Source organism: Pseudomyrmex gracilis, unplaced genomic scaffold (assembly GCF_002006095.1).
Source record: "Pseudomyrmex gracilis isolate BER0280 unplaced genomic scaffold, ASM200609v1 scaffold_267, whole genome shotgun sequence".
Lineage (NCBI taxonomy): Eukaryota > Metazoa > Arthropoda > Insecta > Hymenoptera > Formicidae > Pseudomyrmex > Pseudomyrmex gracilis.
Genome location: NW_018020851.1, coordinates 174801 through 190770, shown reverse-complemented (window position 1 = coordinate 190770; position 15970 = coordinate 174801). Strand labels below are relative to the sequence as shown.

Below are 15970 nucleotides of genomic sequence, written 5' to 3'. Positions count from 1 at the left end.
ATATATATATATATACATATATATATACATATATATATACATATATATATATATATAGTCGATGAAAGAACCCGACGGTGCCGAGTTTCCGAGTGGCGTTTTAAGGAATTTCGCTTGCATCGCGAAAAAGGACGAACGAAGATTCTCCGCCGACCTCGAAACGCATGAATAACGATGAACGGTTCGTCAGGTACGAGACGGGGAATCGCTTGTTCCGCTTCCGGTGATACCAACCGAGAGAATTCTGCAGAGCGAAACGATAATTAGGAGGAATCGAAGTGTGATATTTTCCTGTGAGTCGCGCGCTAGAGCAACGTCTTCACGCGTATTTCTTCACCGATTTGTTCCGTCTCTTTGCCTAACATATTTTTTTTTTTGTTATTAGTATCTGTGCCAGATAGAAATGTGTGTTATAGAAAAATGCTCAATTAAGTGTTGATTCTAATTTAATCCTTCGTCCGTGGACTGGGTCTTCCAGACCCACTCAAAAATTGCGCGTCGACGTTTCTAGAACAAATTGGTTGTTTTTGCGAAACGCTTATTATCTTCTAGAAATTACTAGAGATTTTTTCAATTTGTTTTTTTTCTTTTTTTTTTTTATCGACGCATGGGTCTCACAGACCCGGTCTACAATAGATTTTTTTTTAAGATCTACAGGCGAAGGGTTAATGACAAAACTCTTGTTGATGGAAACGTACCTCTTGTTGTTCTTTGATATTTACTCCAGGTCTGTGAAACGTCTGAGTTTTCTCATTGTCCAGCAGATATTGATAAACCTCGTGATCGTCCTTGTACAATTTGACCGAGTAGAGTCGACTTCCGCCCAATATTTTCCAATGGCACCTCAGTTCGATCGTGGCATTCACAACAGCTTCGTTGGGCATATAAAAGTCCACGTTGATGTCGTTGCCTACAAAAATACAACAAACGTTTCTGGCTACACACACATTTGCAAAAAAAGATATAATAAGTAAATTAAAATTTGATCGCGGATATCTGAACACAATACGCACGGCGGAGAATTTAACCCCTTCGATAGGGCGCACGTGTGCCGCGGAGCGTCACTGACGGTCTTTCGTCGCGTACAAGTTACATTCGACGGTTGTCGACTATAGTCGACGATAGCACCGAAGAAGAGGAATCTATTTTCTCGGGTCGGCAAAATCGATTTGTTATTTTTTAAGTTATTCGGAAAACAAGTAGCGTTTTTTTTTTAACTCTTTCGTTACCGCGCTTTGAATATTTGTTTCCGATATACTCCATTCAGTGTCTTTAAATTTCGTCGTTCACCGCGTAGATCGCGGTTGAACTCTTGTCGTAAGCGGCTGTATCAAAATCTGCCGTTGCGAAAGAGTTTTAAATGAAACACTTAAAAGACTTTTATCGTGCCGACCAATATAATTAAGCACTTGTAAATGCTCACGTACGATGCTGTTCGCTGGTTTTAGTAATCCGCGCGATGACTCTCTCATGTGTAGGACATCGCGGGAAAAAAAATGTTAAATTAAATCTAAGTAGATCTAATTTAATGAGATAAATCTAACAAGATAAAAACAATGAAAAAATAGATCTAAGTAGATTCGAATTAGATCTAAATAGGTATAAGTGGATTTAGGTAAATTTACACTTTTATTTATCACAGTAAATCTACTTCAGAGATCTATTCAGACCTACTCTACTATATTAGATCAACTCAGATCTGCTCAGATCTGCTTAGATCCAAGTAGATCTGAGTTGATTTAAAGTTTCATTTAACGGTAAATTAACGTGTAAATTTACATAAATCTCTACTTATATCTATTTATATCTATTTAAATCTATATCTATTTATCTACACAGAAAAAAAATGGAGTTGCTTCAATTAAAGTTGACGTCACGGGCTGCCACAAAAATAAATAGTTCATTCAATTGCATGTGCGATTAATTTAATGTCTAGATTCTTAAAGCAACTATCTGCTGTGTATAGTGCAATAATATTGATGTTGCTGATCAACAGGATATATTTCAATTAAACTAATACTGTTGATTCAACATCATTTTTTTTTTCCGTGTATATCTATATCTAAATCTATATTTATCTATATCTTTATCTAAATCTATATCTATATTTATATCTATTTAAATCTATTTTATATCTATTATATATTTCTTATCTCGTTAGATTTAAATTACATCTATACTTAGATTTTATTCATTTTTTCCAGGACTGTTTGCGATAATGCTACCTATCGAAAAAATATCAACAAACTTTTCGAACTAATTAATATTCGTTATGCAACGTGATCTCTAATCTCTTGATCTAAAGATTGTGAAATCGAACACAGCGTTCTGGAAAAGTTCGCAAGAAAAAATAAATCGATTTTTATGAATCGCGTTTTCTCCCAAACTCGTTTCAATTGTCGAGCACGAATGGGGCTTCTAATCTTGCATGCGCGTTTCGAGCTTATATTTCGTTAATCTGCGCCGGGGAGAAGCGACGTTTGCAGCCCGCAGTCGCTTCGCAATTAACGCTCGCGTCTGTCACTGTTAGGTACTGGCGGTAAAAGGGTAGCGTGTGTTAAGCGCGAGAATAAATACGCGGTTACGAGAAGAAGAGTCAAGCGAGGTCGAGGCGAACATCACCGCGAGTTTCGCGCGGCCGATCCCGAACTTCTCTCCGAAACTCGAAACGAATGCAACTTTGCTGTGCATACATAGATAGTAGAACTTGCGCATAGAGTTATTGCGATATTGTAGAATAATGTTCCCGCCAGCTGGATTCAAGAGAGTTTACAAGTTTAATAATAGAAAGATAAGAAAAGTTTGTTATTTCAACAAAATTTTTATATACACGTGTATATGTTTAAAAATGGCACAAAATTACAATCAATTATATACATAATTTAAGTAGTGAATATTTTTCACTCTTCGTCGCGGACAGACTGGGTCTCTCCCACCCAAAACTTTCAAACCGGTGTCTCCGGTAAACTAATTAATTTTTTTTAACGCTTATATCTTTGAAAATACTAGAAATTTTTTCAAGGTTTTGGTTTTGATCGACGCGGAATTGTTCAAACTTTTGATTAAAAAAAAAAAAAACTTGAAAAAATATTGATATTTCGCGAAAATATTTGATTTTAAAATCGCGTGGGTCTCACAGACCCAGTCTGTCCAACTAGCAGACGTTCTTGAAGAGTCTGTCGTTCACGAAGAGTTGATATGCAAATGTTATCGGAAGAAAACGGGGGGATTATATGGGACGAGCGATAATTTTTACGCAAATCTTTAGTTCCACGAAAACGTCAGCCGGGAAAGTGCAGTCGGGAAATTTACTCGAAACTGTTAACGATCGCGCGAACGTTAACCCGGCCGGATGGCTCATAATACAGGCAGGTATCGGGTTAATTTGGAGAACCAAGCGCGCGAGCGGATGGAGATGGAGCCGCGTTAGGTAGGTAGGTAGGTAGGAAAGTGCGCGGTATGAGGATCACAGGCGTTGTTGGGTTTAAGTGCGAAGACCGTTGTCGTTAAAGGTCTATCGACCGAAATGCAGAGAGATCTCTCGCGCTCTCGTGGCCCTCCCGGCATTGCTCGGCCAGTGTCCGCAATTTACAGTTCCGCGTTCTAAGATTTAATGAGGCGCGAATTTCGGCTTGCATAAGGCCTCAAAGAGCAGAGTCGACTCTCTCTCTCTCGTAAAGCTCACGCGGTCCATATTTGCGTCCGTGAATTATGATCCCGACGCGGATGTAGGCTCGTTGGTAGATAATAAATCTCTCTCCCTTCCTCCCCTTTTCTTCCTCTCTCTTTAAACGGGAGGAAGTTTATATGGACTTCTCTATATGTTGACGCTGCAAATATGTGTGATGCCACGCTCCGCAATTATTATATATATTTGGTGTCTCAAAATCAAATTCAGCTTACATATAATGTGGTACTTGTATACGCATAGATTCGTAATATGGAACACTGCGCTGACGGGATTGGCCTAACCGTCGGTGTCAGCGGCAGGTGCTTCCGATGCCGCGGTTTGCGTTTCGCGACGTGCGTTTTCGAACGTGTCTCCCCGCCTCGCGCGTGTCATCTCGTTCTCTCTCTCTCTCTCTGTCTCATTCTCTCACACTCTCTCTCTCTCTCTCTATATATATATATATATATCTCTCTCTCGTCCGCGCGTCGTCAATTTCCGTCGTTATAACGACCGAGTCGTTACCTTGCCAATGGAGTTTGACATCTCATAGCTGAGACTGCATCGCGGACGTTTCCGTGCCATTTATCAACCGCACCTGGCGTATTGAAAACTGTTTCACTGCGACGAGAACGTGCGAAAAGGAAGACGCCGGAAAGTGTGCCGCCAATCAATTTTAGTCACCGTGGCTTATTTCAATTAAAGAGGAAAAACTTTAATTTTACGCATCACGCGATATATATACGTGATGTCAATTGCGAAGTGTGAAAACAAATTATTATTATTATTATTATTATTATTATTATCGAGAATAATAAAATCAATTTTTTTTATTGCATCGTTTATTCGAGAGGTTTTTTTTTTTATCTTAAAGAAAATATTTGTCGCGATAAAGAAAATTATAATTCTTCGCGATCTCTTGATGGGAATAAAAACGTCGAGAAATATCGCCGTCGATCTTTAACGTGTTAAGAATCCATTAAATCGGAATGAGGTACTTGTGAAAACTTATTGAAAGATAAGACGGGGGGGAGAAGATATTATAATGACACTTTTCGCAAGAATTCACCGCAGTCGCGAAAATGAAGTAGCTGGGAAGAAACCGTGAGAGACAAAAGCTTCCTTAAAACGCATTCAAAGTGACGGCAGTCTGTTATCCGCGTGTTCTCTCGTCCGCGCGCGCAATTCGCGTAAAGCCCCCCCTTTTTCCCTCCCTCCCTCCCTCCCTCCTGCCCCCTTTCTCAACCGTCATTCGTTAGTTCCGCCGCGACAAAGACGGCGCATTACGCAAAGGAATTTGTCCGATTGTCACGATCAAAGTCGTTCTCGCGAGAGCCGACCCTCATATTGCCCTCTCTCTAGATTTCTCTCCGCATTCTGGACTCACGGTGGGAATATTTCTTGCTCATCTCTCGCGAACGTTAAAGCTAAGTCTTTCAAACCGTCCGCCGAGTCTTTCAGACGTTTCCTTTCGAGTGTCTGATCTCCGCTCAGGATTCCATTCAAGTCATGCAAGGCTCCTCTCCGTGAATTGAAATCGAATGCCTGGGCTAACTCTTTCTCTCTCTCTCTCTCTCTCTCTCTCTCTCTCTCTCTCTCTCTCTCTCTTTCTCTCTCTTTTTCTTTCTCTCTTCGTCCTTTCCGACGATCCTTCGTCCTCTCGCACGTCCGTACCGCCACATTCGCATGAAATTTATCTCCAAACAAGGCAGACATTCGCATCTAGATTTGCGATTCCTCATCCGCGAAGCAGAAAAACGTTGCGTCAAATCAAAAACGTTTGCCCCCGATGCAGACTTTTCTTTCTCCCGCTTCGCGAAACGAAATAATATTTCCGACAAAAGAGAATCGTTTTCTCTGTATTTTGTTTTTTTTTTTTTTTTGTCTTTCTTCATTTTATCTACATCAAATATTATTACCCCGACTTCTGAAATAGTTATAGACGCTTTCACTCTACGCACACTACGAGTAAAATATTTCATTAAATACTCATACCTGTTTTCATTACGTGTATTCGCGTGTGCCATTTCATATTCTTGTTTAATTTTTTTTCAACGTCGTATTTAACATAAAAAAATGCCTTTGATTGTGAAATGTCAAATGAAAATTCTGGCAACGCAAAATTCACTTGGCGTTAAGGGAGAGAAAATCTGCCTTTTTTTTTTTTTTTAATTTAATTTCTTGCAAATGTACGGAAACAGTTCGTCGAAATCGAAGAGTCGATCGCGAATTCGCAGCATGCTCCGCCATTAGCGGTAAGTGCTCGGAAAAATCTTTCAGAATCTTTTAGATTCGAAAGCGTACGGTCACGCGGCGCATAACGACTCGGTCGCGCGCGCGCGCTGGCAATGAATAACAAGCTCATCTACTTCGCCCATCTCCTTGCCTCATAATAATCGGCGCTCGTTAACCGCGCGAGAACTACTCGGGCAACTGAAGTTTACGGGACTCTGATTGCAAACGCTCGTTTTTCTGATTGCCAGTCATTGCTCGCAACCAATTTCTGCGCGAAAGCCCGCACCGTGATTCGGAGAAACGACTTCCGGCTAGCTCGCCGCCAGTCGAAACCTCATTACCGTTCGAGGGTTGCGCATCTCCTTCCTTCTCTCTCTCTCTCTCTCACTCTCTCTCTCTCTCTCTCTATATATATATATATATATATATGTATATTTCTCTCTTTTTCTCTCACCAACGAGAGGCGCGATTGTGAGATAAATAAAAGCCAACACTTTACGTGCTTCTCGCAGCGGCACACGAATGGCCACTTTGGTAGATGTTTTCCTTTGTCTCCGGATTATGCAAACGCAAAGTCGCTCCTATATTCCAATAGGTCGATGCAACAAGGTGCGCCGCTCGCGATTGGAGCCCTTGCAATTTTGTCAAAGAGCTGCGCTCTCTCAAGTGAATGTAAACGTGAATATCCTTTTCAGAATAACGCGCGGAAAAGGTTGCTTGAAAAATGTTTTTCTCCCGTTCGCTCTTATTGCTGATTTCGTTCGATTCTGTTTGGCTGCGCTCGAACGAATTTTCTTGATTGACCCAGAAATTCGCACAGCGTTACTACGAATTATTAGAAACAAGATACAAATGTGTGTTTCGTCGACGAAAAATTGAACCGGTATTTGTTTTTTTTTTTGTTTTTTTTTTTTATCTCAACGACTATTTCTGTGAGAATGTTTAACGCTTTGCGAAAATTTATACGTTGTTTCGCGCAAAATTTCGTGTTACAACCGTTAATAATAACAACACTCGCGCGTGTATAAAGAAGCGCAAAGCACTTGTACAAGAGCTGTATATATACAACTTTATTCTTCCCCCTTTGATCGAGTCTGAAGTAATATCACGCTGCCGCGTGAAGAGAACGCCGCGGTAGATAAAGCCAGTCTTCTTCTCCATAACCGGCCAATAAAATATGCAATCCCCTTTTCGCCCTGTGAAGGATGAAACTTATGGGGGTGTTTCTTTTCTCCTCGCGCTGGCTGTTTCGCCGCCAGCTTTTATTTGATCCGTTAACGATAAAATTTCCTTTTTTGAACCCAAGACCCAAGGTGCATGATGACGATCGTTGCGCACGGCTGCAAGTGAGCGTTACAAGCGCGGTAGCGTAAACGGATGCAAAACAGAGCTTCCCTCCTCTCTCTCTCTCTCTTTCCTCTTAGTTGCCCTCGAGGGTTACATTATTTCAAAGTGCGTTAGTTATTATCCGCCATCGCGCGAACTTGGATCATAAATGAAACGCTTAACTCAAACTCTGTACTGTTGCAGCGCGCAGCGTTGCAGCGTATCTTTTTAATTCTTCTTGCTTAATTCTCTTTCTCTCTCTCTCTCTCTCTCTCTCTCTCTCTCTCTCTCTCTCTCTTTTGAGGCAACTACGTTGCTGCTCATTTTTCTCGGAAGTTGGATAAAACCGCTATAATAAAGTTATAGCATTTTTCTTGATTAACGAGAAAACAAATAACGCGCGATTTTCTTTTAAAAAGCACGAAGATAATATAGAAATTTTATAAATTTTTTATATCAATCTAATCAACATGTAAAACAATTGTCAACGAGTTGTGGAGATAATTGCGCGAAATTGGCATAGTTTTTAGAAATTGTTTTTTGTTTTTTGTTTCTTTTTTTTTATTTTTCTCTCTTCTCCCGAAAGAATCTTTTTCAAACCGAGAAGCTCACCCGGAAGCTTGATAATTGTCGCGGCGACGCTAAACTCACGACGCGGTCCGCCGCTGGTTTGCATTATGGTTTCCACCCTGTAACCAACCGCCAACCGGCAACGGTGAGTTTAGTCTGTTGTTATTACCACGGAAAACCGGAAGAGCTTAAAGCAGATTAACCGCCTTTTTTATTTTCCGTCTGCTCCGGTTAGGTTGGCGGTTGGTAACTGCGTTTCTTTATACGCGAATCCGGTTAGGAGAATTCAAAGATAAAAACTGCTATATGTATATATAGTTCTCAACTATCGCGCACGCAAAGTTTTCGAATAGAATTAAAATTTTGTTGAAGAGAGAGAGAGAGAGAGAAATTTTAGGATTATAAAATTAAAAACGTTTAACACAACTGCGTACGTATGTATATTACACATATTATTTGTAGTTACACAGACACACACGCACGCGCGCGCGCCCAAATACATTTTTCGTCAAATAAATTTGCGCTCAAAAGAGAGAGAGAAGGCGCGATTCTAGCAGCGTTAAATCATATTTACGTCGCAACTTTCATTGCTGTTACATGAAAGGTCTATGAAAGTTGAACGTAGCCTTTATTGGCCATCGAGTCGGACTGTTTCCGCGGACATAAAAGGGGGAACTTGTTTCGCCTTCGAGCGAAATTGCGCTTTTGATCTCGCGCTTTCGAGCATACACCGACGAATTTCTTCGGGATAACTCTCTCGCGCCTTCTTCCTCTGCTGCTAGAAAACGCGCGCCACTTAAAGTTCATGATTTAATTTCGATAATGTGAAAGTTGACTCTGCCGCTCGATATATATAACGCGCGATCAAAGTTTCTTATATATTCTTCCGAGGATATATAAGAAACGCCGAAGACGGAGCTTTGTAATTTACTCGAGTGAATTTTTAATATTTTATCGGTACACACACGGAGTTGACGCGCGTGTGAAAGATCCTTTCCAATAAAATCGAGCGTGTCGCGCGTTCGGAGAAGATTAATTTCGAGCGATCAATTCGTCGCAAACGTGCAATTTTCCAATCCGTGTTCTAAAATTGGCGGCATTAAGAGACGTTTAATAAAAAAATGTAATTTTTACACCGTTGTGCGAACGCGCACAATTTTCACCCAATAATCATTAACGCGTTCCGCGGGAATGAAAATGCGCCGCGCCACGCTTTCGGTGTATCGTGAATATTGTCGGGGAAATTAAAAGTCGAGATAAGAAATTTTTAATCAATCTACACGTGTGTGCAAGGCTTTTTCACAAGCCGTACGACGAGCCGTAATCAACGTTCCATGCTAACTAACGGCGATCCATGAAGTTTTAAGCCTGCCGTATTTACTCTGTCAACGCGGTTGAAACGCGGTCGCATAATTAAAATCTATGCGCCGCGCAGGTCGCAATGCAAGGGGAAAACCGGTAGGTGGTAGCTCCCTATTATATCACAACGCGCGAGAGCACACGCCGCTTATTTTCACGTACACATATACACGAGTCAACCAAAGGGAAATATCTATAACGCGCGGATGCAGAACAACAACACACTCGGCAAATGTAGACACAATTTGTAGACAACTTTTTTTTTCTATTCAAATATAAAAATTTTCATTCCCATAACTAAAAAATCCTCGTCAGTTAAACAAGTTCGGTTAATATATTGAAAAAACTGCGGAAGCGCTATTTTTTTGCAAATAGAAGTTTAATAATAAAAGTAAACAGCAATATCTTATTCTGTGTGTGTGTGGCTTCAAACAAACTTTATCAGACGCAACGAGCTTGCATTATTACTAAAAAAAAAAAAAAAAAAAAAAAAAAAACCAAAATTAGCTTTTGGAATAATTGGAGCATTCGGTTGCAAGAAATTGCAGCGGAAAAATTACGAGCTGCGCTCTAAAATGTGCCAAGGGAGATTCTCCACGCTTTTTTGATACTCTATAGAAACTTGAACACCCGTACGAAAGGGTGAGTTTCTAAGATGGATTGCTAAAAGTTTCAGCGGTCGTCGTGCGTTGCAATCCACCTCCACCTACAACTCTCTCTCTCTCTCTCTCTCTCTCTCTCTTTTTCCTCTCTTCATTTTCTCCGTCTCTCTCTCTCTCTCTCTCTCTCTCTCTCTCTCTCTCTCTTCCTTCTTCATCGTGTGTCTCGCTGTATACAAGCGCTTCCATTCTCGATCCCATTTGCCGGTGATCGAAGTTTTTGATAAACCCATCCCGCGCCTCTTTCTCGGGGTCTCATTGTCGTCATCGTTGTTGTCGTCGTCGTCGCTTCTCGTTCGAACGTCGTTCGCAATCACATTTGCGATACTCCAATATGCGAATGACGGCGATTCTGACGTTTTCTTTTTTTTTTTTTTTACGTTCTCTATCCGAAGGGTAAGATGAATGCAAATCTAATGTAGTGGTCTAATAAAAGAATATAATGGAATTTTCTGTTCTCTGTTATATAAGAAAAATATATTTTATATAAAAGTAAAGAGCTCTCTTGTTAAAACGTCAAGCGTAAATCAGACCGTAAAACAACGCACCAGAGAGTACAGATAAATAGAGAAATATCGCGAAAAAAAAAATTAAATTAAATATTAGCTGATATCAATCAATTTACGTATTATTATTATTATTATTATTTTATACGAGAAACAGTGTCATGCGAAAACACACACGTCTGAATTTCAGGACGGAGACTCTGATGCGTCTAATTGAAATAAACCGGCACGGCGACGAGCTTTTTGCGCGAAACAAATGAAATTTATAACGAATAAAATTTCATACACCACAACTGTATGGAAAAATGAAAAATAAAAAGTGTTTTCCGCGGATCCGAGAAGGCTTGCGCGCGCGCGCGCGCGAGTGTGTTTATGATTCGTCCCGAAAGCCGCGGACTCGTCGTGTTTAACGAGCAAACGTAGCCGCCGGATAACGAGGTTAAACCGGAATTGAATTATACGCCGGGATGAGATTAACGCGCCCCCGTGACATTTTCGCTCGGGCGGAGACACGCGCGACTGACTTGTTTCGACGTATAACTACTGTGTTCCACGTCCGTCGTGTTCTGCTCTGTCTTTCGTTTCATTGGCGTTACCACCGTTTCCAAACAGCATTAATTTATCGCTCTCTCCTGTAATCTGTCCCCACATCAACTATCAAAAGACGAAAAATCTCACGTTTGCGATTTGCGTGTTTGTTTCAGACTTTGCTTTGTTCAATATGTACGAAAGATGTGTGAAATAAAAAAGAAGATTGGTTTGTTTTTTCTGTTTTGTTTGGGAAAAATAAAACTGACGTCATGTTTTATTATATTTAAGTTTTTGAAAACAAAAAATCCAACGATGCCGACTAGAAATATTACGATCGCACGTCGGGAACCCACATCAAAAATTGAGTTTAATTCGAAAAAAACGCGAGGTATCATTTACTGAAAAGAGATCGTTCTCTATGGGCTCTATAAAAAACTATACATTCAAACGTATAAAAGAGAAAAGTTCGTTTGTTTGTTTTACCAAAAATGAAACACATCTCATGAAAACTTTCACAATAAAAAAATATATGTATATATATATATATATATATCTATATATATGTATAAACATATATATACTTTATCTGTTACAAAAACCCATTACTAAAATGTCTGATAAAAGCAGAAAAAAAAATATATATATAAATTTATTCGATGAGACAAAGGACGACAGTTTGTTCGGAGTTGCTTCGCGATGAAAGTAAAACGTTTTTAAGATGATGAGAATCATTAAATATTTTATCTTTACGTAAATTCATGAAGAAGGTTTTAGTAAGAATCGCGACACTAGAAAGAGAGAGAGTGAGAGAGAGAGAGAGAGAGAGAGAGAGAGAGAGAGAGAGAAAGAGAGAGAGAAACACGTTGTGTTTAATCTCACAATATGAGTTCTAATTTTTATGGTATCTCTTACACTCCGTGTAACTTTATTACAGTTTCTGTAACAAGTAATTGGATCTGTGCTCCATTATTTATACATCAAACAAAGTTTCGCACCGCTTTATTGTCTCGCGTTTCCGCACCGCGCCGGCGGCATCATTAATTCTTCTTGCTGGCCAATTTGTCTGAGAAGTTACTGAAGCAAAACTCTGATCGATAAGTCTCACCAACTTTTCGCTCAGCATAATTCTGACCGCAAGTAGTCAAAGCCGATCTATACAGCGAGCTTCCGCTGTTTGACCAATAATATAGCAAGTTTTATGCGACAAAATTAGTGATATAATTTATATTACAACGCGCGAGTCGAAAGTTCGCGTTTTCTCCTCCAGAAAGAGCTTTATCGTGTTTAACACACTTTGTTGTTTTTTAACGGAACACACACTCCCAAGTATATATCGAACGCTCTTCTTTCAAACAAATACATCAGCAAAATTGATTTAGAATACGCGCTTGTCACAGATCGAGTTTCTCTCGCGTAAATTTTTCCAAAGATCTCACACAACTCGAGCTGGGGAACTATATGTACAGAACTATATATATATGTATAGTTATATATATATAGTTATATATATATATATATATATATATATATATATATATATATATATATATATATATATAGCGCGCGAAGGTGGAATCGAATAACCATTAAACTATGCTGCCTCGGTCATATGTTAAGGGAAAGCCGACGCGTCGCATAACATCGCACGACCTAGGACAACCGTAATTTATCGCGCGGTAATAATCCGCCGGACACTAACGACCCGCGTTAGGCCGCGCGCACACAAGCGTATAATAAACAATGAACGGTGAAGTGGATGAAGTTGCTAATTAAACAAAATTCCAGCGTAATTAATCTCCGTTTAAACTCTTTCCTTTGTTCGGCTACACGTAGATAATATAAATTTTTGTTTCTTCATGGATATCTCGCGGGTCAAAGTTCATTCACAATTATTTCTCCGTTAAATATTAACTCTATCGTAAATGTGACTTATATAAATATAAATATATATAAATAATATGTATATATATGTACAAATATATATATATATATAATATGCGATATTACTCTCTCTCTCTCTCTCTCTCTCTCTCTCTCTCTTTCTCTCCCTCTCTGTGTGTGTGTATACAGGTATATCGCATATATTATTTACATACACACCTTATACACGATGTACATTGTACGAGATGTTCAATTTAGCAACCAACAAGCTATTGGCAAATTGATCTTTGTTGATTTCGATCTGAATTAATTTCCTCTCATCAATTGTTTTTTTTTTTAAATAATAAACGCGCGTTTTATCATTCGGTACCGCGCGTTAATCACAGATTAACGCGTGTTTAGCGCGCGCCGGCTATCTGTTACACGCTCGACGGAATTAACGTCCAACCGACATTGTTTGGGGTTAATAAAGCGCGAGCGACGAGTTGTGCGGATTTTCGGCGCTGTCGTTTCCGCGGTTGCGGCTAATGTCGATTTATCGCGCTTCTCTGTATTTACACTACATTCTGCGTGTGTGTGTGTGTGTGTGTGTGTATCTGATATTTTATTACGTGGAAATAACATAAGCAAAGTGTGTAACGCGAAATATACGTCACTTCGTGCGTCTCGCAAACTGACGACATTTGTTCTTGTACAAAAATTACAGATTCGCGCGTGATTAATTCGCGTGTTTTTCTTTTTTTTTTTACAGACAGTGTCAACTGTCCAAGCTAAACGTTCCAAAACTCCGTAAAACTGTATAAATAAATAGAAAGGACGGAGAAATTTGTAATTAACAAAAAACCGAAAAAAAGAGTAAAAAATTCTTCAAAATTCGCTTCGAGTTTTCGAACGAAGTCAGAATCACTAAATCAGCCGGACGCAATTCGAACGCGCAGACGATTGTCGGCTATGTGAAAGGCTAACATACATATGCGCAGCATAGTATGATCCCGTCGCAAGGGTATATTATTCTTTCCTTCATAAAAAACAAATATCCGTCTACGGATGTAATACACCCGCGTCCGGAAATTTTTCACATTTAGCGCGCGTCCGTAATAAATTTTTTTTTTTCCACGCAACGCACGACTCTCTCGTATGTACGAGATTGCGCTACACGATAAATTGCTCTTTTTTTTTTTTTTTTTTTTTTTTATTCGAATGTCGCATCCGAACTCAACTTCGACGCGCGAATAGTTCAATCCGGGTATCGCGTCAGATATCGGTTCGACATCGATTCGCTCGTCGCCGACGACAGTCGCCGTTGTCGGCTTTTACGAGGGCGAGCTTTCGCAAAAGAGCATCGCCAAGATCGCGGTTTCGAAGGATTTCAGGAACGAACGACGTTGCATCCACCTGGATAGATGAAACGACACTCGTGTGTTTCCAGAAAATCCAAACCCAAAAGAGGAAATGACCGATAAGAGTTGGAAGGAGGAGAAAGAGAGAGAGAGAGAGAGAGTTCGATTCTCCAAAGGCGCGAAGACTGATGGAACTTTTTTACGTTCCGCACACACAATACCGAGATACACATTCAGCTGAAAAAAAAAAAAAAAAAAAACATCGGGTGTGTTGAGTTATTTCGTCGAATAATAATAACTTTACGACAAAACTTGCGGCAAAAATCTTGACGAAAAAAGATAAACGAACTCTTCGCGAGCGAATATCCGTCGAAAAAGAGAAGAGAGACGAAGAAATAATAATAATATCATATATATAACATCTGCTGGCTTTAAATTGAAACCGTGTCCTCCTTCGCCGAGCGGCATTCGTACGTACGTATACAATAACCCCGCGTATGCAACCCCCGCGGGGACCTGATCCTCGTCGAAGTCCGGGGCTTCAATCACATTTTGTACGAGCGTGTACGTGCGAGCGTTTCTCGTCTGGTTTCTGACGAAAACCACGACGTGTCCGCCGTATACATGCGCGTTCGCGCATGTGTTCGTAGTCGTTAGCTGTGGTCGACGTCGCATTCGGCTTCTTCGTCTCGTCGGTGTAATAACAATTATCGCAAGCACGGCGCAGCCAGGCTGCGGATTTCCATCTCGCCACGTCGTCCGTCCACGAGTCCTCGGGTCGTGTTAGAGATGAGACCGTGAGTTAAATCCGAGGGATGTGTACACAACCAGCCGAGAGCTTGCCTGCAATTTGCAGAAGACTCCGGCGGTGCTGCCGGCGTACTACGAGGCGGACTACGAGCCGCCGGGCAAGACAGTGGTACGAGAACGAGATATATCCGGCATGTGAGTGGAAAATAGAGCGTGAGAGAGAAACGTCTCCGCACACACAGAGGGAGAAACAGACGAGGGAAAGTGGCGTTTATTACGCGCTCAAGCGGAGTGCTTCCCGTTCAAGTGCGCGCGTGCAAGTGAATTTTGCTATTCGCAAAGTGAATATAACAACAGGGGGAGGGGGATAAGTCTGAGTGAATAAAATCGCGCGAGCTACAGTATGTGTCAATATTCGCAGTAGAAAAACGAACGTCACTTTCGATTATCTCCTCATTTCGACTCGTTTGTTGTACAGTCGGCGTCAATGAATCGTTTCGTGGACGCGGGGAGCTAGGGGTAAGAGGGACGGTATTCCCTAGCAATAAATATTGTAATTGGTCAATTCATCGAAATCTGCTACAGTTAGTTAGTGCGGCGCCCGTTGGCAGTACTTACTGCTAGGGAATCATAGACGTATAATATATAGACTGTGCGTTCCCTACCTTTGCCATGTTAAGAAAATGTCTTCAACGTTGAGAGAGACAGCTGGTGTTGAACAGTAGCGTCATCTCTGTCTAGCAAAGTAGTGGGAGAAGAAAAAGTCTTCGCTGATTGATAGAATAGTAGTGGAAAAGTGGGGATAGAAAAATAGTGGGGATGTAGAGGAATGAAAGAGATTAAGGGGTGATGGTAGGTTAGGCGATATAAAACAGTATGCTTTGCGCACAATAGACAATATTAGGGGAAGAGAAATATATATATAAGAAATATAACACTAATAAAATGACACTAATTTGCTTATAATAATTACACACCTATGAAAAGTAGGGTGCTTTTTAACTACGTACACAGGCGACACTGTGTAACACAGTGTCCATTAGTGTGAGAAAGAGCATATCAGTGCGTCTCACTCACACTAGTGGACACTGTGTAACACAGTGTCGCCTGTGTACGTAGTTGGAAAGCATCCGTAATATGCGAGTT

The 15970-nt window shown here is 40.5% G+C and overlaps 1 protein-coding gene across 1 annotated transcript in view; it reads right to left on the bottom strand.

Annotated features, from left to right (window-relative positions):
- Positions 1-698: 698 nt before the first annotated feature.
- LOC109859552 overlaps positions 699-15970 on the bottom strand; it is a gene marked incomplete at its 3' end in the record, with an annotated part of 129022 nt that continues 113750 nt past the window's right edge. The window contains exon 2 of the mRNA XM_020437908.1: positions 699-910. Coding sequence (XP_020293497.1) covers positions 699-910 — 212 coding nt within the window. The remainder of the gene's footprint in view (positions 911-15970) is intronic.